Here is a 21,516-nt window from a genome sequence, read left to right as displayed (position 1 = left end):
CCGTGTCTTCCCCCCCCGGTAGAGAATAAGCATTTGTCTTCAGCTCCTGGGACGAGGATCCTGGAGGGGGGAAACGGCTTCCCTCCCTTCAGCATTCAGCTTACAGAGTGCAGCGAGGGTGGTGGCATGTGGCAAGCGGTGCCCGGCGGACGGCGGGGCCGGGGCCGGGGCGCTGCCGGCGGCGGGCGGGCGGCCGGGGACCGCGCCGAGGAGCGGGAAACTTTCACGCTGGAGTTTCCACTCCTTACTGAGCAGCTCAGATCTAGCACGGAGAGAGGCAGCGTGTTCACCTTCAGGGATTTTTTCCTCATTACTCATTAATAGAGAGATATGTATCTTGCCATTTTTTCTCTTATTTTTTTTGCGTAGGCAACTTATTGTTTTGTTTAAGCAAAGTATTTCGGGAGGAGTGATGGGGGGGGCGGCCGCTCCCCTGTTTCCCCGGGTCTGTTTCTGGAGCACTCTCCGGGAAGGTGATCCTGAGCCGCTTCAGTAGAGGTCACTTGTGTGTGCGTGTGTGTGTGTCCCTGGTGTTTGTGTCTAGCATATGCATGTGGTTTTGCTGACTGCACTTGCAGGCTTGTAAATTTTCACCATGGGAAATTACCAACAAAGCCCAATCTGTCTCCTGGCTGCTTTGCACTTTCCGAGGGCGGCTGTACTTGAGCGAGCTGCAGAACGAGAGAGAAAGAGAGGGAGAGAGAAAGGGGGAGTTGGGAGGGGGGAGGGGGGAGAGGGAGAGGAAGGGTGGGTGGAGGGGGAGAGAGGTAAATAGCCTTAAATCGGAAGGGAGCTGCTTCTCTGTGGTCTTCCACAAGAGCTGCCTGGGCTCTGCTGGCTCAGTAATAACTGAGTGACCTTTTCTTTTGCTGTATTATGTCTGGCTGGTAAGGGATTGCATTTTGCAGCTGATAAAGCCCTGACTTCATTCAACTCGGCTCCTCACACGCTGCTTTAGGTAAGTTGTCTTCAGCCAGGACGGAGACAGACAGCCTTGGACTGCAAGATACTAAAAGGAGGACACCTGTAGCTCGGATGCGGTCAACACAATTACTTGGCGGATCCTTGAGGACCTCATTATTTTAAACTTAAAGAATAGCGATCTCCCTTCCCATCTCTCCCACCCCCTCTTTATTTTTTTTTCCCCAAACAATGCTTCTTTTTGACCTTTTCCAAGGAGAAGAGCTACAAAGCAGCCACTGTGCTTATTGAACTGCCTCCCCTGTATCGCTTAATTGAGAAGGTAAGTGAGGCAACTGTGTACATAAGCTTTGGGTCATTTGTGTATGTGTGTCTGCATCACTCTCTCTCCCTCTCGCTCTCTCTCTCTCTCTCTCTGAGTCATAAGCCGGGGCTGCAATACACACACACATCTCTGCACTGCAACTTTCACTCAAGCTGCAGCTCTGCTGAGACTGTTTTGTTTAAATCATGTGAGGCTTCATTATTTTTATGATGAGACATGAAATACATGCAAGCGGAGGATGCTGAGCGAAACCCATCCAGCTGTATGTCTCGAGAAATAGCAGTCAAAGTTAACAATGAATTGCAGCACCACCACTACCCCCCCCCTCGTTATTATTATTATTATTCTTGCTTCTTCCAGAGCTTCTCGAAACGTGCTCTCAATTACCAAGGGAGTCGGTTAATTTCCCACTCCCCGGCTTTAATCCACAAGCCTCCCCGTACGGCAGTTTAATTTGCAACTGGTTCGGTGCAGGGTTAACCCTTTGGGCAGAGCGGAGGCAGGAGCGCGGCTGCTGCCGGGGTGGGCAGCCCCGGGGGGCCAGAGCGGGCCGGGGGCGCCGGGCGCAGCCGGGGTCCGGGCTCACGCAGCCTCCCTTGGACCGGCGGGAGAGGAGGGCAGCCAGCCTGGCGTTATGAAACAGTACTTCTCTCTACGATCCTTTTTTTTTTTTTTCCCTCCTCTTTTTTCACTTCCCCCCCTTCTCCCTTCATACCGAGCACGATATGGTATGCTAACGCCGCATGTGACAGTTTAATCAAACCCATTTGTTACAACAAAGCTAAGAGACCGCTGGGATTATAGGCTTACGGGCAGAGTTAGGGGAGCATGTGGCTTTGTCGCTCGCCATCGCCGTGCGGGGCCGGCGGCGCGGGGTGTGCCGCCCCCCGCCGCCCCCCGCCCCCGCGCCCGCCGGGCTGCGGCGCGCCGCGCTCCCGCTCCCGCTCCCGCTCACTTGACCCGAGCCGGGGAAGCACTTGCTACTTTTGCCGGGATTTGGTGCTTCAATGAGAAGGAGCTCTCCAGGCGCCCGTAAATCAACTCATGCAGAAAAAGGAGAAAAGTTTTGGTAAGGCGGCGGTCTCCTCCCGTGGCGCGCAGCGAGCAGAAGCGGTGCGCCTCCAGGTAGAGGGGGCGGGGGGCGGGGGGCGAGGGGGAGGCAAGGAGAGTGTTGGCTTCTCTTGCCTCTTCGGTCCCGCATGCGTTGCCGTGGCGAGCGTCTCTGGTTTGCGTGAGCTCTAAAGAGACCCATAATACCGCTGCCTAGGACAGCCTTGTAGGACGGCTGTTTAAACCAATTAATCTTGCTAGGTACAACAAATATCGCTACATGCTTTCCCGACGCCTCCCTCTCCCCTCTTCTCCCCGTCGCCCCATCCATGCGATGCTTGAAAAGGAATTAGCACAAAAGGCTTGAGCGTCTAACTCCAAAAGGGATTCTTTGTTGTAGAGTGTATGTTTCTTATTTATTTTTTTATTTTGCATGTGAGCTGCATCAAAATTGAACTCAGTCTTGCAAATCTCTTGTTGGCCTTTGCCAAGCACTAGCACTTTGCTGCCATGGTAACTGTAATTAAACTGATAAGAGTGGAAAAATGTCAGTATCTCTGAGCCTTGCAGCTGCATTGGAGAAAAAGGGAATCAAATTGGTTCCCAGCACCACTGCTCTAAAAAAGGAGGGAGGGAGTGGGGGGGCTGGGGGGAGAGAGGTGGGGGGGACACGACAGGGGTAAGAACATAGCTAAGCAGCTCCCATCCCTGAGATCTGGGTACATCTATTTGCTGGGTTGTCCCTTAGGGGGCTGCAGCCTGCAGGGATGCTCTGGGCCAGTGAACAGAGAGAAACAAGCTTTTAGGCCCAATCTAGCTTTCAAAAAGAGAAGGGGAAAGAAGAGAAATCTTTTGTTTGGTGTCTCTTGGCAGTCGACTAGCCATGTTGGCCAAATTCTTTTAATCTGTATCACTGCTCCCAGCTGTGGGACTGCATTCCCATTTTTAGTTTTTACCTAACCTCTTCTCTCTCCTCCCCCCCCCCCCTTTCCAACCCACCTCCTTTATTAAGAAAAAAATCAAAAATAATAATAAAAAAATCAGATTCCTCTGTAGAAGAAGGGGCAGGAGGTGAAGTTTAGTTACATACCCTGGAAAATTACCTCAAAAGTATACAGAAGAGACTATATTCAGAGTACTAAAATCCTTACTTTTATTTAAAAAAAAAAAAAAAGCAAACCACAAAAAACGGAGTGTTATGGAGTTGCGGTTACTTTGTTGTGTTAACTACAGAAGCTGAGACTGTGCGGATGAATGGCACAGAACAAGAGAGCATAATGGAGGCAATCAACCGTTAGGCTGCTTCACAATGCAATCCAGGCAATTAAAAGCTCACCAGAGTTTAAATGAAATGGTTCTACTTATTTCTGTGCACCACACTGCACAGGCTATTATTTATGTCTCTTTTTTTAATTATGATTTCCCTTAAACTGCCAAATAACTCAGAATAGCAGGGTCTTGGAGGCAATAAGAATTTTCCACAGAGCAATTTACATGCCAATCTAAAACTAGTTACGACTCCTGATGTGCTACATGTGAGTTCTGAAATGTTTCTTAGCTTCTGAAACCTTAACTTTTTTTTTTTTTTTTTTAAGTCTGTGTGTGTATTGTCCTGAATAATTGGAGCTCTGAATGCTTTTAGGGTGAAGCTACAAAGTGGGAAAGCATCGGAAAAGTATTCTTTTTATCTTCTTCTAGATCTCTAACTCTCTTGTTGACTGCATATTGTCTGTCAGTTTGCTGTCTTTTAAAGACCAGCGCACTGATACCTAATTTGCTCCAAACTGTTTTTTTTTTTTATTATTTTTTTTGAAGTAGAGGCAAGTTTTCCCTTTCTTGCTGTACATACTACTGTCCTTGGTAGAACCGTGTTCGTGCCTTCACAAAGGAGGGGGGGAGAGTGGTCTTTAAAAGTTTTTTAAGTGATCCGGTGCGTAATAATATCCAACTCTTATCTCCCGTAACATGCCTTTCAAAGACTGTCTGTACCACAAACCAGCAACTGAGTTCTGACAGTCTTGTGCCGCGCTCAGCACCATCAGGGACCAATCCTGCTTACAGATGCTACTATATCACTAACAAAATACAATTCATTATGTCAAATCTTCATTCCTTTTGATTTTTGAGAAGGGTGATGATTGGAGTGAAACTGATTTTTATTTCTCTGCCTTCCTCCAGGAGCCTAATTTAGCTGTTTCCAGCAATCTTTCCTCTTTATCCTGAAATTCATAGTTACAAATTGGTTGACAGTGTTTCATCATGCGATAATAACAATAACCAGGGATGGGAATCAGTTGCATCAAAGTTGTTTGGGGAGACCAAGGGAAATCCAAAAACCTGTAAATCAGGTTATGAAGTTTTCCCTTCAAAAATCCTAAAGGTGGTGGATGGTGATTAAGAAGTCTTATTCCTGACACAGCTCTGCAGTTTATGTGCAGTATCCTGGGGACTAGGGGTGGAAGGAGGGAGGGAATGGAGGGAAGGATAGAGGAAGCCCTTGAAAGCATATTGGGGTGAAATAAAAAGGGTTCATTTGACAGTGACAGACTAGGAACTGAAATCTCTCCGTTCTGAGAACAGATCTGCTCTATCTGCTCTGTGATGCCGAGCATGGGTAGGACTCTGCAGAACAGAAGGGAAAACGGGGTTTGATTTTTTTTTTTTTTTTTTTTTTTTTTTTACAGCCTAGGTGTAGCACTTACGGAATTGTATGTTTTTTTGGAAGTGCTCCATACGCTCTGTCTTCCTAGGGGAGGGGGAGAGGAGGGCAGCCAGGCAGCAGTGCTGTGTGCTGCTACCTGATATTTCAGCGGCAAGCAGTTTGGATGGTTTTGTGGGTGCTGTCAGCCTCTGAAAGGGTCCTTCTTGTGTCCTAAGAAATAAATGGGTACTTAAACAGCAGCCTGTGAAAAACTGGCTGACAGTAAGCTGCAGGTATTCTTATTGCCAAATTAAGAGCGAGCTAAAAATACACGAGCGTGTATCTGAAAAGTATAACTGCATTGGAGATCTTATGGGAACATTAAAGGGAAGAGAGATGGTCTGTGAGTTGATCTGCATTAAGGTGGCTTGCTGATACTATACAGAAAAAAAGTAATCAAATGTTCTCCTTTCCAAATTAAGTGATTTAATCCAGGGCATGTGAAGAAAAGGGCATGTACAAAGAATCTGGCGATAGGTAAAACACTTATTGGAGTGCTGTTTTGTGCTTTGTTTTGTTAAGATCCATTCTATAGTTTACAAAAAGTAACTGTTTTTTATAATGAAGTAGTAGTTTGGGGATTTTTTTTTTTCTTTTTAAAACTTTCATTAAAATAGAAGCAGCTTCATCTCAAGTACAGTGCGAAAAGATGAGATCTATCTGAGGAGAAAAGCATTCCTTCCTCCAAAAGCTGCTGCAGATTGAATCCCTAATCTGAAGGTGCTGCCAGTGGGATGTCAGCAGCACCTTCTCTTTCAGCCTCAGGAAAATAGACATGCAGGGTTGCTAACACTGCTTCCGTAGGGTGTCTGCCCCTTTTTCCGCATCTCTACAAGGAGGGTTTGGGCTAACCAACATGAATGACAGTTCTCTGTCTACTTTCCTCATGTCTAAAATGTCTAAAAAACTGTGCAGGGGTACGTGCAAGATTGTGCAAGCAGCGGTTTTATTTGTAATACAATAACCTCATGTTTGCAGCATACACCTCAGGAATTATCAGGCTTGATTATTGCAATTTGCTCAGATATTCACTTGATCAGCCGTGTTTCTGTGGCACCTTGTTCCCTTCAGACAGCGCAGGACAGTAGATCAGCCTGGATCAGACTGTCAGCCTCTGCTCTCTAACCCGCTTCCTTATCAGGCGACAAAATTTTTACATTAAGATTTTTTTCTTTAAAGCCTTTAACTGTGTTAGCTTCTAGTTTATCCTGGTTTCCCTCAAGCTAAAGATTAAAGTCTTAGAACAGCCCTTCATGCTTCTGAACTTTTTTACTGAGTTTCAAGAAGTTGATACAAACTGCGGCCGATTTTATGCATTTGTCCTCTACAAGGCCGAAGAGGGGGGCTGGGGATAAGCATGTTGTTAGCACTTAGCAGTTATTTATACTCTACTGTGATATGCAACTTTACAGATTAAGGCTTTTTGACCAAGTGAAGGTATTAGAGATCCAGCAGGACTTCCCTTTACAGTCTGGTATAGGTTCTTTACCAAAAATCTCTGATATTTTCACTGCTTTTAGCCATTTATTTGTAGCCATGTTGTTTTGTTGGTTCATGTATGTACCCTGGATCCAGGGGAGTCAGTTGGCAATTGAAAATACTGTAAAGGCTCAGCCTGTGTCTCATGGTGCTTGCTCAGGATGAGAGATGTGCGTTCGATCCCACATCTGCTGTAGACTTACTGCGGAGCCCTGCGCAGGTCGCTGGAGCTCATCCTCCACCTTGTGAATGAGAAACAGATCTGAGTTTGTAAGTGGTGTAAGAGCTATGAGAGTAACGTTGATTAGGGAGTAATGGGAAGGCAGCAATGCCATTCTTTATACTTATTCATAGAAAAATACAGACCTTAAACTTTTTTTATGCACTTTAGATGTTATGCAGCAGTACTGCCATGGTACTTTGGGGTGCCCACTAGGAGAACTGTCTGCATATCACTGGAGGGCTACTTTATAGATAAATATATCGCTCCAAAATGCATAACGGAGTGTATTGCAAAGAGGGGAGCAGGGCTGTTGTGCTCACATGTCGTAATAAGAATTACTATTTCTAATTCAGTGATCAGCTTTGCAGGTGAAACTTGGGAGTTCAGCTTGGTAACCCTGGAAAGTCACTTAGCTTACAGTTGCTGCAGTCCACATAAATTCGACGTGTTCCACGTACACATATGTGTACAGATCCCTGGGACGCCTCCGCCAGCGTAGCATTTAGCCTCTTGTCTTCGTAGCGCTAATATCCGTACAGGCACACTGTACCATTGTTTCAAGGATTATACTCATTTTCGTGTTTTCCTTATGAGACCTTTAAAAAACAAACAAACAAACAAACCAAACAAAAACCCAAACCCCAACTTGTTCATGTTGTAGCTCCCTAAGCCTGCCTGACTGTAGTGGTGTGTTACAGCACCAACTGAGATCATTTGATAGAAGCTGGGACTGTAAAGCTTTCTTAACAGTAGGTAGTAGAGCATTCTTGATGAGGAGCTCTTGAATTTGCTTTTCTTTGTTACGAGACTCTATTTGACCTTTCTGAGTCTCTGCATAATAACAGGGTGCCATACCCTGAATTTTGGGGTAGGATTTGCCTGTTGGCAACAGCATTCGTTCCCTAGTCTTGACAAATTCTCATTGTAGTATTCAGATGCGCTCTAATGAGTAGCATTCTTTTTAAGCTACATCTCGGATTGGCTTTAAAACAGTGAGATAACCTAATAATTGAACTGCGTGTCAGTTCTTTCTTTCTCTCCGGTGCCTGTTTGATGTCCAACAAAGCATCCGTAGGGCTATGATTTTGCTTATTCTAAGAAATGGCTTTAAGAGAATTCGTCTGAGTGTAATGGGATCGCACTTCATGCGATTAACCAAGACAGACCAGTCTGTAAGCGCTTTGGGGCAGTGACCTTGTCTCCCCTTTTTACTGTAAAACTCAGGGCAATCAGTTTTTGTATGGATCTCTGGAAACTGGCTGCGGTGCTCTGCATACCATCGCTGAACTGTGTTCCACTTTTACCAGTGCCGTCCCTTAAACAGTGGTTCAGACATTTGAATTGTTATTTAAACGGACTCTGCTTTTACCTTGAAAGGTGTACATACTTAATGGACACTACTGTACTCCTTGTCCTGAACTGGCTAAAACTGGGATTGGAAAGCGGGGCAGTGTTTTTTTATTTAATTTTTTTTTTTTTCCTTTACAAACTAGCAACTCTCCGACCTTGTACAGATTATTTAAAATCAGATTTTTCAGAAGTTCCTTACACTGCAGGTTGTAACTAGAGATGCTGGTACTGAAGTCTCTGGAAATCTGATTGCATCATTCATGTGTCTAAGAAGAACCGAAATCTTAAAAAACAAACCACCACCCCCACCAGCACCAAAATGTGTGTGTCAAACCTCCCTGAAACTCTGGCCCTGTGCCTCTAATAGCTTCAGTCTTTTCTTCTTTAGAAGTGGAGTGCTTTTATATTTTATAAAGACAGTGCAAATAGGTCCAAATGTGTAGATTTAGCTATGTTTGCCATCACAGATATGCTGTTTGTTTAAATTTTTGGTTGCTAAATATCGGATACTTTCGGTGAAAGTGGATGACTTTTCAATGGAACTGTGTTAATTTTTCATTTTAACTTTTTAATCCTATTTCTTTTCAGCAAAGAGACCAGGTAAATGAGGTGTTAAAGAGAAGCTGTGGAACTGAGAGCAGTGGAAGTTTCTGCTCTCAAATTTATCTTAACATTTTTTTCAGCTTGCTATGGACTATCTAGAGTATTTCATCCTATCTGCACGATTGCCTTTTTAATGAACTGGGTGTGGGGGGAGCGGTGAGGTGGAGGAAGAAAAGGGCGAGACTTGCACTCAAGAGAATATCTATTTTCACTCTTGTCTTGTTGTATTTCAGGTATACAAATGCTCTCAGTCCAGCCAGACACCAAGCCGAAAGGTTGTGCTGGCTGCAACCGTAAGATTAAAGACCGGTATCTTCTAAAGGCCCTGGACAAATATTGGCATGAAGACTGCCTGAAGTGTGCCTGCTGTGACTGTCGCCTGGGGGAGGTGGGCTCTACCTTGTACACCAAAGCCAACCTTATCCTTTGTCGCAGAGACTATCTGAGGTAGGCCACGTCCTTCTTAAGTTCACTGACAAACTTGGTCAATCTGTTCAGTTCTTCCTATGCAGTTGCTATTGCATGAGTGGTACTTGAGGGCTGCAAGGCCGAGTATATGTGGAGGATGAGAAAACAAATACTGACATATGGAGATAAAACTAAAATCTGAATCAAAAAGCACATGTAATCAAGCTGTGCAGGTGGTTGCCAGTTTTCTGATGCTAATACTGGGGTCCTGTGCTCAGAGGAAGAGGGTAAACCCTCCCGTGCTTCCCACAGCACCACGCTCCCGGGGAGCTGGTGGTCTCCTCCTCCTAGCAGCACGGTGGTGGCCAGGTGTAGTGGCCTGAAACCACGCACGTGGTTTTCACCAGCTCCAGTTTGACCTCTGTGAGGAGTGCTTCACTTGTCTTCACTTACCCGCTTTTGTCCTCTTAGTTTGTCAAGGGATTTCATTTGTGGCACTGGAAGCTTTTATGAATGTTATGAATGCCATTTAGATGTTAGAAGCTGGACCAAGATGATCAACTCTCTTCCCTGTGCTAAATAACCATATATGGTTATTTAGCTAGACGGCTAAATTTGAGCCTTAGCTAGAAGGCTCAAACCCACTGTCGTCCTGATTTAACTCGGTGACCTGGGTGGGATGCTGGGTAACCTGTTGCCACTTCTCAGAGATAGCAAATCATCACCTGATTTTTCTGTCTTCTTGTTTGCTTGTGGAGCTTCGTTCTCAAAAGTATTTGAGGTATAACTTGTAGCAAAGTACTGATGAGCAGCACCAGGCTAGTTTATCTGCAGATTGTATGTGAATAAATAGGGCTGATTTGCAGGAGCTGAGTTTAATCAGGAAGTTTAATCTCCCTAGACTCTCAATAGTAAATAGAGAGAAAAGTCTCCTCTGGGGTGATTCAGAGCACCTATTTCCTATAGGAGCACCTTTCCTCCAATCCCTGTAGGGGGGGCCTAATGAGACTAGCTGCTCCAGGCTAACGTGAACTTCTGGGAATATTTCCCCTGCCCCTGTAGTGAAATCTTTTCCTTTTAAAGGGACATTCAAGTCAGTAATACATTGGGGAAAAATTAAAATTCTCTTTGAGTTAACTTACAAGTTCAGTTTAAGCACAGGTACCAAATAGGAGGTTCCCACATGCTGATCAGTTCCCAAGTTGTATAGCATGGGTAGGTTGGAACAGGAATTAAGACTAAAGCGTTATTAACAGCTGTTAGTACCCTGGCTCTCCACGTTACAACCTGTTTTTTTCTAGAGTGGAACACAAACCTTCGCAAACGTGTTGTGCATTAGTTGAGCTGGGGCTGCACGGCTGATCAGGGTTCTTCAGGCATGGGCTTGGACTACTTACTAGTAAAAGTGCTCTCCTACCCATTAAAACTGATGAACACAAGATAGAGTGCTGGGAATTTAGCGCAGAGTCTGCATCTTAAAGCCGTTGTGTTAAAGCTGCCAAAGAAGTAGGTAACAAAACCTTACTTTTAAAAATTGGCAGGGAACAGTTTGAATAGAAGGGAATTGTTGTACATGAACCTAGGTCACTTGTGGTCTTAAAGCATGTGTCTATAGAGAGGGGGCAGAACAGCTTCTGGGGGGAAGGTAACACTTATCCTAATTTTTAAAACCCATTTTAAGAATCTTTCTAAAACGAGTGACTGCAGGAGTGAGAAAACTTTGCTATGGCTCTTTGATCTGAGTTCCAAATCTACTGGAGACTTTGAACTTACTGAATCTCCCAAGTGCTAGTGCAGCAGATCCAATGTTTTAAAATCAAATGTTTAAAATCAAAACTAAAAGTGATCTAGTAGTAGAGATATGAGCAAAGCGTTTCTCTAGTATAGATGTACACACACACACACTGTTGCTCTCTGGTCTTTGAAGCTCTGACAGGAGTAAATATTTTGCTAACAGATTGTTAAAATTCATACTAAGTGATTCAGAGAAAGGAGACTGTATATTTTTATCTGTGATGACCACATTCAAAACTGGTGTTTCAGTTATCCGTTAACACACAATATTTTGCACCAGTGAAACCAGCATACATGAGAAATCCTATAATCAGTTTTAAGATGTTTCTGATTTTTGTCTCTGAGTTTATCAAGTCTTCATGAAGCTATCTTGTCATGAGCCTTTTTTTAGTGATTCTTGTGAGTGCATAGATTTAAACTTGGTATTTACACTAAACTTCAAACTGATGCACTTAAGGTAATTGCAGATAGTCATTTGCCTCATTGCATCTTATCTACTTAGTTATGCAGTGAACCTATAAAAGTGATCTTTTTAATGCTAATGTAGAAACTAGTTGAATGTTCTCTAGCTTTGTAGTCAAATAAGCTTTCATATTTAGCAACCCAATTGATACGAATTTAAAGAACAAATTACTTTGTACTAATGATCAGATTAGGGTTCAATTACAGTTTCAAACTATCCTCTTAATTTTTTTTTTCTTTTTAACCATAAAACGAGTCTTTGCTACATATAAAACTCTTCTAGCTTCCTATTAATTTATGTGGTGCCCTCTAGAGGACATGTGGCTTGCATGAAACTATAGAGAGTAAAATTGCTTATTAACTTGTCTCTCTGTGTTCATTATGTCTTTCAATAAGACAGCCATTCTACAGATGCTATAAGCAATAATGTAGCCAGTTTGGGTGCTTTAACATTCATGGTTAAATTTGCAAACTGTGTGATTGTGTCTTTGGCTATTTGCAAAGATACTTCCAGTATCTCTCATTGAGAGATGCCTGCCAAAAAACTAAACACTCCCTCGGCCCTGGTGCATGCTTGTGTTCTGCGTTTGAGCCCTGAGGTACCCACTTTGGTGAGCTTTTTATAAATACTCTGTATCCTCAGAACTTCAAAACTTGCTTAGCTTTAGCTCTCTCCTTTGGTAAAATTAGTTACTTTTACTATATTAAAACCTTTTTCTCCAGGTTGGGTGGGATTTGAGGGGATGGAAGAAATCTTTAATGAGGTAATGAGCTTGGAAGATACTTTGGGTGTGAGAGGCTTTACCCTGGAATCTGATTCATGTAAGTTACTCCAGTGGTTTCAGAGGTGGTGTACGACACCGAGGGTAATAGGGTGGCCACAGCAAGAATGAGCTCTGTTTTGTTAATGAGGATGAGAACTGACTTGAGTAAAGAAAGGACTCAATGTTAGAAATAGCACACTCGGTGAAAATGATATGCAGAGTATAATTCCCCTGCAGGCTTCTGTCTCCTGCTTATACACTCTTGGGTTAGAAAGTGAAAACTTAATTTAAGGAACGTAGGTTTACACCAATATTTCAAGTCCATTTACAGTAAGTGAAATATGCAAGAAGGGTTTTTTTTTTTTTCCCTTTTCTTTTTCCCTCCAGAGCTGTACAGTGACATCTTAATGTATCAGCCTGTCCTGCTCTGGCCTCTCTTCTGACTGGCAGCATGTCCATTTACAAGCACAATATTCCCTTTGAAATCTGTCATTACTGCCATTAATGACCAGTCGTTATGTTAACAGCCTTTGGGCTGTTAACATGTCAAACTGGTTGTTAACTGGAATGTTATTACTTATTTAAACCGCAGGTATGAGTTGTGTGAAATGCACTTTGGTTGTTTGTTCTAGGCTGCTTCAGCTCAAAACAATAAGGAAACAGCAGAGCGTTTGCCTTTGGGGTGCCAAGGGATTTGCTTTCTGTTCCATCTGCTCATTGATTTCTGTATATTTGTTAGGTCCTCCTACCCCTGGGCAGCCTCTTCATTTCAGGTGCAACTGTGTACAGTCCCGTCTCTTAGCCTTGTGTGCAAATGGGCAGCCGTGGATATTTCCAGATGCACAGTAATGCCTGCCGCACATTTGAGATTAATATCTGGCCCCTAAAAGTGTAAAATGAAAGACCAACAATTACATGTAACTCAGTTGTATTAAATAATGAGCTTCCTCGGATGCAGCAAAAATATGAAAGTACAGCTGTGCTAAGCTAGTAGCAATGTAGGTCAATCACCCTTTTCACTTAGGTTTTTAACTACGCAAACCCTGCTGAGCGACCAATGACTACAAAGTGCTGTTTCATTCCTATTTAATTTTGGCAGCATTTTGCTGAAGAGCAGGCATTCATGCAGCTAAATTATCTTCACCGTTTCTGGTTTTAACTCCAGCTCCATGACACTAAATGTTGGAGTGCATATCTCTTCGTAAACACAAAGAATATGGTTTCTGATTTTTTTTTTTTTTTCAAATCCATCTCTTAACATGGAAATTGAATTAGAACTTTTATTACTTTTTGCATAATTTCCCTAGCCAGGCAAACAGATCATAGGAAAAGGATTAACAAAACTAATATATTGGGGTGGAATTTTTGCCCTTAAACACATCTAGAACCTTATCAGGAATGTGGAAGATGGAGATACAGAAGTCTAACACCCCGCCACCCAACCTTGGCATCGATTTTGCTCATAAATGTACTGCAGACTTTAAAAGTACCACTGAATAGCTATGAAGATGAGTAGATCGCCGTTCCTGAAGAAAGGACATATCGTGTTAGGTTTTTCCTTCCCCACTTGCTGGTTCGAAGACCTGAGACAAGCCAAGTATTTAAAATAAATACATGGGATGAGATCTTGTAAATAATGAGACGTGACCACAGAAAGTAAAGTGTTCAACCATAAGCATTGTAAAGACGCTGCCTCTGTAAAATATTTAGCTTGTGAAAGGGTGCAGACTGAAGAGAGTAGAGTTTAGGAAGCAGCCATTTCCTGTACAACTGCTCGCACTCTAAAGGCAATTATTATTTAAAAAAATTATTACGTGGGAGTACTTAGACTTAAAATGTCTTGTGGCTTGGTGCTGATTAGCAGATCCTATTTCTCTCTCATGTCGTGGAAAGTGCACATTAAGTATTGCAACCTAAGGTATCAGCTCTCTTAAATGCGTATATACTCTATATGGATATTTTCACAGGTATTGGGTTATAAGGTGTTTACAAAACGATACCTCAGTATGTTTCTTGCCTAGCTTGATTAAATAAGGGTAGATCTTTAAAGATTTAAGCACTCCGAGTTTTCAGGAATATTGAGGTATTTACAGAAGCGAGGCTTGAGAGAGCTCTGCTTTCTTCGCTAAAGCTTTGTAGAACTGAACCCTTATTTATACACTAATATCCTTGTTGCAATGCATTGAAGTATTCAAGGGAATACTAGTTTGCAGGAATAGGCCCTAAAAATATTTTAAAAAATATATAAAAATGGTAGGTGTAACAGTCTGCTTATACTAATTTTGCTGTGTATGTGAGATGAATGTTCTCCTAAATTTACATTAATTGTATCATTTACCATGTCTTAAAAAAAAAAAAAGGCAATAAGCAATAATACTCTCCTACTAATTGCCAAAGGTTTTGAAACCCTCAAAACACCTTAACAGTTCTGGAAGGGATAAGGGTGTACTACAAGGAGAGTAATGCACGTACGCCCAGTTAATCCACCCGACTTGCAATAACGCTTTTGATTTAGCTATACCCTGGCTAGTCTAGCTTGTTCTTATTTTAGTTCATCTGTGATAGCTTTTAATAAGAAACATTCAATTAAGCTGTTAAAATTGGTGTTTAAGTCATGTTGAAATGCTGGAAAATGTGTGTACTCAAGTTTGACGCTCTTCAGTAGTTCCATGTGTTTCCCCGTATCTGCTGGTATTTTTCTTCAGAGCTGCCAAATTTTTAATAATTGTGTTATTTTTAGTGGCTTAAAATACACAGTTTAATTTCCAAGAATGTGAATGTTCCCTCTTATAAGGCTTCTTGAAAACCAGATGCTTCTCGTGTGTTGTCAAAATACCTCATTAATCCCCTGGAAACGTTCAAAGAATTTCAGGAGACTTTTCAGATGAAAGTACAGTACCTCTTAAAGCCTGTCCTACAGCTCTTCATTACCTTACTACAGTATGGTGTATTTTGATGGAAAATTATTTTACTACACAGATTTTGTCAATACATAGCAGCTCAATAAAGCTTCATAAAAGCGGTGATTTTGGGGCAGCCTAGGTAAGTCTGCAGTGTCAGGGGATGGGATAATGCTCTTGGTGAAAGAACAACAATTCTATTGGTCTGCTTAGTATTTTCTGTAACATCTTTTAAAAGAAATGCACCTTTCTTGGTTTCCTCCTTGCTGAATTTTTCCTCAGAACTGACTTTGACACTAGTGTTTTTATGAAATATGTTTAAAATAATACCCATGTTAAAATGATTTGCTTCAGGAGTAAATATTATCAACTATATTATGACATGTGATTTGACAGCCAAGGTTTAACTGGGAACTTTCTACATTTTTGGCCAGAAGCGTATGTGAAACAATGCATCTATTTATACTGTAGTAGAAGAATATTTAGCTCTTATTGCCTTTAAGAGCAATAGCACAGAGAGGCCTTTAAGAAGTTCTGATTTCTACTACATATCTGTTCTTTGGAAAAAAAAAAAAAAAAAGGAAAGAAAGAAATAAAAATTTAAATTATTTTAATTATTTAATTACTTTAATTTTTTTGGTGGATATTTTACCCAAAACTGAAAAGCATGTCTCTACTATGTAGCAAAAAAAAAAAAAAAAAATTTCTTACTGAATTTTGTTACACTGTATTTGCTATAGTCTTCAAATGTTCCAGATAATATATAGCATTCGTTCTTGATGTGAATGTTGGAATAATACGTAACAATCAAAATGGACAACATCGTTACGCGCTTTCAGCCCTCCTGACTTTAGGAATTGCTTTCTCTCTTAATTTCTCACTGAAGTTAGATGTATTCATGGCGAATTTGGAAACTAAAATACACGGTATGCAATAGTCAAATGATTTCTAAATGAAATTGGTCTTAACTATCGCTGTCCTTAAGAATCCATATTTTGGGTATACCTTACTAAATGCATTGGTTTTTTGATGGCTAACTTCCCAGTGGATTCCTTAGTATGAAAATGGATGACCTTTTAAATAAATCTAAGTAATAGTCACAAGCTTACTTTTTTTTTTTTCTGGTCAAAATATTCTTGAATTCTTGAAGTTTTTCAGTCACAAATATCTGAAGCAATGAGTCTATGTTGTCAAAACGTTTTGCATGTTTTACACCTACTTCCCTGTAACGTAACTCTGGTACTGTTGTTTTACACCTTCCTGAGGCTGCTTCTTGCATATTATGAATCAATTAGCCTTTGGACACTTGAGTCTCATTGTATGAGATTGGTACTTTTTAAAATGGCTATGGGTATCAGTGGATTCATATTTTAAAAGAGAAAAGGCTGTTTAAGTCATCTCTAGAATGTGCTGCTTTTTTAGACGTATATATGATTCTATCAAATTATCGTCTTCCTGAAAAAGGATGGACGGAAGAGCTAGCTGTACTTGATCAGGCCAAAAAAAAAAAAAAAAAAAAAAAGGCCTTAATGGGCTAGAAATAATTAAAATTTGGATTTGCAGAAACTGCTGGTTCTGCTTCTTTTTAATATTTAGAAAGGTATTAAAACAAACAAACAAAAACCCTGAAACATATCCTGGGTCAAAAATTCACGAAAGTACTATCAGATCTTGACCACATACTAGTGAAGATATAAATTGCTCAAACAGGGTAAATAGTTCAGCCAAATTTGATCCTTAGCAAGCCATGTATCAAAATGAAATGATATACAGCTAAGATACCTTGCAAGCTCTCCATGCTCATGTCCTCTCTGCACGTCTGCTTGGTATGATACTTAAGCATATATTTAGGCAGAAATCGTGGTGGAATTCTGCACCCCATGTTTTACAGGTACTTGCAATATGATCATGGTCCCGTCTTCTCTAAAACCAGTAAAGACTGATTTTAAATGTACGCTAACGATTAAGCATCTTAATAGCCCGGTGGCAATCAGTAAGGTTAGCTGCAGGCTTAATTTAAGCATGTGCTAAAATGTCATGATGGAGTGCCAGCATAGCATATTCACAAATCAGTCCTTCTTGCAGCTTCACATCAGAACTGCAGCTACCAGCAACTGGAGAGTATTTAGCACCTATACAATGGTCCCGATTATTAACTGCAAAATATTTTCCTTTGGGATTACAGTGAACCCTGTTTATCTATTTTTATAACAAAACACAACACAAGGGAACTTTTCACTAGCAGAAAATTGCTACTTTTATGAAAGAGAAGGGCATGTTCAGCTCTGGAATGATGTTCCTCCGGAAATTCTCCTGCAGGTCTTGAGTGAAGTGGCATTCTGCAGTACTGGAATTTAAGCTTTTCATCTTTCCTTTTGCAAAAATGGTAATGTCTTATGTTGGCACATAGTAGATGAAAGTGAGAATTGCACAACATGCAAAGATAAAATTATTTTCGGGGGGGCGAGAGCAGGGAATGTCAGGGATTTTATTGTATCTTTTCTACATTTGGGGCAGTAAGAGTAAGTGAATAAGTCAAGATATACATTTGGATATACTGTAAGTAACAATATATTGGACTAATTAGGAAGACCCTATACTATACCAGGTAGCAAATATTCTCTTGCTCTTGTATCGCTGCTTTCATATCACACCTTTGTTCTGAACAAAGCTGGAACCTTTGGACTTTATGTACAGGAGTTATCACTTTTCTCTCTTGATACTGAAATGTGCAAAATGCTTGTGAATCAAAGCTGATTTTTGTTCAAGACAAGCTTCCAAGCCATAAATATCAGCATACACAGAGTCTCGGGTTCTAGTTTAGTGAACAGTATTTATTATATTGTAGCCCTGCATTGAACAGTATTATTGTTCCATCATGGGAAAAAATAAATGTTATTTTTATTTTATAATGTTATTTCTTTGCAGATACCTTAAAGAGAGGTATGTATTAGAGAAAAGTTGATGCAAATATAGATTTAATAATTAACCCCCCTTTTAAACACATCTGCTCTAAGAAACAGAGGAATATATTATTGCTGATCAACTTCTAAAAATAGTTCCAGTAACAATCACTGAACTTGGCTTTGTCTTTTCAATAAATTTTTAGGAAGGATTTCTAGGTAGTGATAGTTTAAGTGAGTTACAGGCTACAGATTACAGATGGTAATAATAATTGCAGTCACTGTGAATTATTGTTTTAGTTCATATCTTCTGTCACTGTGGTTGCTTCTACATAAGCCTTGTGTTTCTGAAGTCAGGACTGTTACCTTCAGAGCTACTAGTCTTTCTCAAAATTTGCATTAAAAAATTAAGATTTTTCGTTTGTTTGTTTGTTTTAGCAGAAAACGTAAAAATTCATTTTCCCATAAAGAAACAAATTGCATTTCTCTACTTTCTAATTTGTGTTAAACAAATCTTACACAGAATTCAGAAGTTTCTAGGATTTGAGATTTGGGTTTACAAAAAAGTCCCCAAAACTCTTCAAAGAAATCTTTATAAGCCTAATGTGTCTGCCTTATATAAAGTGTCAGGCAGGGGGAGGGCAGTCTCAATAAGGAGCTGTTCTGCACTAGTTTTTGTTGGCTTCCTTATTTAATTTGTAATCTGATATATGTAAGAACGCTTGATACTAAAATAACATTAACTCTAATCCTACAAATGTATACTACATGCTTGACTTGACGTACCCTGAATAATCCTATTGAAAGCTATAGGGCCTATTAATTTAGAAACATGCCTTAGTAAAGCCAAATATTTAAAATTGGAATGGCTTTGCCTGCAAACCTATCTTGAATTGCTGTGTCCTTGTTTTTTCTGTGCTATGTACTGCACAGCAATTACCCCTACCCACAGCATGACATCCCTCCCTGGCCCCCTGGTCCAGGAAAACTCAAACCCACAACTCTGCTCCTGGCCAGGCACCTTGCTGCCGTGTCTAGGATGTCAATCAAAGTTTTGACACCTGTAACAACCTTGCCCTGTTTCTCTCTGACGGAAAGGATGGTTATTTGTATGCTAATCCTACATACCACCACCCCCAAATCAAGGTGCTGGTGGATGATTTAAGGGTCTAATTCTAGGCTTGTCTCTACAATCCATTGGCAGCTCACGGGCTCTTCTCTCCACGGTTTTCCTGGGAGACAGCGAGTGGTAGAAGGTGGGACAAGACTTTATTAAAAAGCCCTGGGATTTTGTGTTGATGTTTGTGAATCTTGGGTTCTCAATTCACTTCCTCTTCATGCTCCAAAATTGTGCTAATGAACCTGTCCTGTGTACTTAGCAGCTTCGGGCTTCTAGAAGGATGTGTTCATTTTTATTAAGATATTAAATTCATGCATTTTTATGCTCCATATAGTATTAAAAAAAAAATCCAGCATGACATTGAATACTTGCAACAGGGAGCACTAAAAAGTAAATTAAAATATATTCTTTCTGCTCAGAATTTCACTTATTAAAACAATCTTAGAACCTAGAGGAAATGCTGCAAACATTGCAGCCAATGTGCTGGTTTTAATGAGCCTGGCTGCAGTCTGAAGTTAGCCAAGAGCGCTTCCCCCAGCACCTCCTTACCTAATTCAGTCATAATGCGGAGTGAACCACTAGTAAAAAGAGTCAGCGAGCAAAACAAAGAGAAATGACTACTTCATGAGCACACATCCAACGGTGGGTGTCTTCTGTGCTCTTCTGAGGCCTTTCATTATGATCCCTGATGTGTCCCTGTCAGGGTCCCAATTACTCTCCATCTCCAGGTGCAGCACAGCCTGAGCATTTTCCTGTAATAGCCACAACAGCGCGGTCTTCTCCCTATTCCTTGTGTCTTTTAAGTAGGTTCTCATCTGATAATTATAGGTAAAATATACATATATATTTTATAAGAGCACATCTGAAATGTGTAGGCTAGGTGGTAGTGCCTGTTGCGAGTTCTTTAACAATTTGGCTGTTGAATAGTTTGAGGGTGAGCAGAAGAAATACAACCTTTTCCTGCTATGGTAAGCAGATGATTGCTTTCATCCACTTCTTTTCCCTCCTTTACTAAAAGATACCTGAGGTTTACTCTGAATAAAAGCTAGTATATATTTGCAAAATTTACTGTAATTTGTCAGATTATCAGTCTTGATAGGAATGTACTGTGTCTGAACAAATAACTCTGGAACCAACTATCCTAAGTAATCTTATTATTAATCACATAGTCTGACTGTATTGGCAGATAAATGGTTTTTCCCATGACCTGTTAAAAAAGTAATTTTTATCTATTTTATATATGTGTGTGTATAAATATGTGTAAGGTTATATTAGCAGATGTACAACCACTCTGTGACTTTTTTTGTCTGATACTTTCATTTTAACTGCCACAAACCTTTTTCTTCTAAAGTCCAGCTCTTTCTCCTCATAAGCTGATCCTTCTGGTTTTAAGGTGTGGTTTTTGGAAAAGTTAGTTCTTGCCAACAACTCCTACATGCCTCCTGTTTGGCTTATTTGTGCAATACTGTCAATATTATATAAGTAGTATAGTGTTGCTTTTAGCAGAGTATCAGAAGGCTGGTATAGGGACAAGTATTCCTTTTCCATTCCCCCCGCCCCAAGAAGAAGAAAAAAAAATGGAATGGGAAGGAAACAAATTTAGAAAATAACTGCAAGCATGTTTAGTTTTCCCAGAAAATCTTGCGTAAGTGGAAAGATGTGATTTTTGTCAGTGTAAGCCTGGAAACCACTATCCCTGAAAGGCACTTGAGAACCAACCCTCTTACCTCCCAAACTTTGAAGAACCATTTTATGCATGCTTTTAAGCACTGCTTCTTTGAATCCTTAAGCTCTAGCTGACCTCTTGTGGAACCAAATCTAACCTAGACCCAGTGTGCTTGTCTGTTAAGAAAAGGCATTGAAAAGCACAATTCCATAGCCCATGCGCTATAGTAGCTTCCAGCAATGCCTCGCTTTCCAAATTGGGTGGTGACATCCCAAGATGGCATCTTCCTGATAGGAGGAATAGAACAGACATTACCAGTGTATTTGCTGGCTGCCTCTTGGTTTGTCACAGGAAAAAAAAAAAACAAAAAACAAAAAACAACCAAACAACCCAATGTACAGCAATTACTGCTAATTTAGCCTCACTGCAGTGTTTCTTGTTGAAGACACCACTGCTGATGGGTGTAGGATGCACTGCAAAGTTCTTGTGTCTGCCCCTGCTTCAGTGGCATGTGTTTGGTGAGCACTGTAGTCCCTTCTTCCTTCTACTGTGTATGAGGGGCAGAAGTGTAGGTATGGCTCTAGTTTTTATATGAAGAAGCTAGAGAAGTAAAAGGGTTAACAGCTGTACCTTTTTCTCTGCTTTCCCTGAAATTTCAGAATGCCAAAGATGACAGAAACGTGACGCTGATGCAGGCGACTGTCCTTCTTCATCAGTAATATTTGGGGAGGAAAAATTATTAAATTGCAAATTTAAGAAAACTTGTCAAGAGAAGACAACATCAGTTGTCGTTAAATGGGACCCTTGCTTTCTGTTCCTAAAACTAAATGCAGTCACCAAGACAGCT

General features: G+C 40.9%; 1 protein-coding gene across 6 annotated transcripts in view; it reads left to right on the top strand.

Annotated features, from left to right (window-relative positions):
- The window catches only part of LMO3 (LIM domain only 3), a 60,733-nt gene that overhangs the window by 2,616 nt on the left and 36,601 nt on the right, over nt 1-21,516 (top strand). For 2 of the 6 annotated variants that reach the window (XM_087767164.1, XM_087767161.1), the window contains exon 2: nt 8,886-9,099. In XM_087767164.1, the coding sequence (XP_087623290.1) occupies nt 8,894-9,099 (206 nt within the window). In that variant the 5' untranslated portion in view covers nt 8,886-8,893. Of the gene's footprint in view, nt 1-772; nt 1,244-2,156; nt 2,316-8,885; nt 9,100-21,516 lie in introns of those variants that run through there. The other 4 variants (XM_009471031.2, XM_009471033.2, XM_009471030.2 and 1 more) reach the window with 4 other exon arrangements.

This window comes from Nipponia nippon, unplaced genomic scaffold (genome assembly GCF_047370975.1).
Source record: "Nipponia nippon isolate SJK-2023a ecotype South Korea unplaced genomic scaffold, ASM4737097v1 scaffold_3, whole genome shotgun sequence".
Classification (NCBI taxonomy): Eukaryota; Metazoa; Chordata; class Aves; order Pelecaniformes; family Threskiornithidae; genus Nipponia; species Nipponia nippon.
Note: the sequence above shows the minus strand (reverse complement) of the source record. Positions and strands in the feature narration are given on the sequence as shown.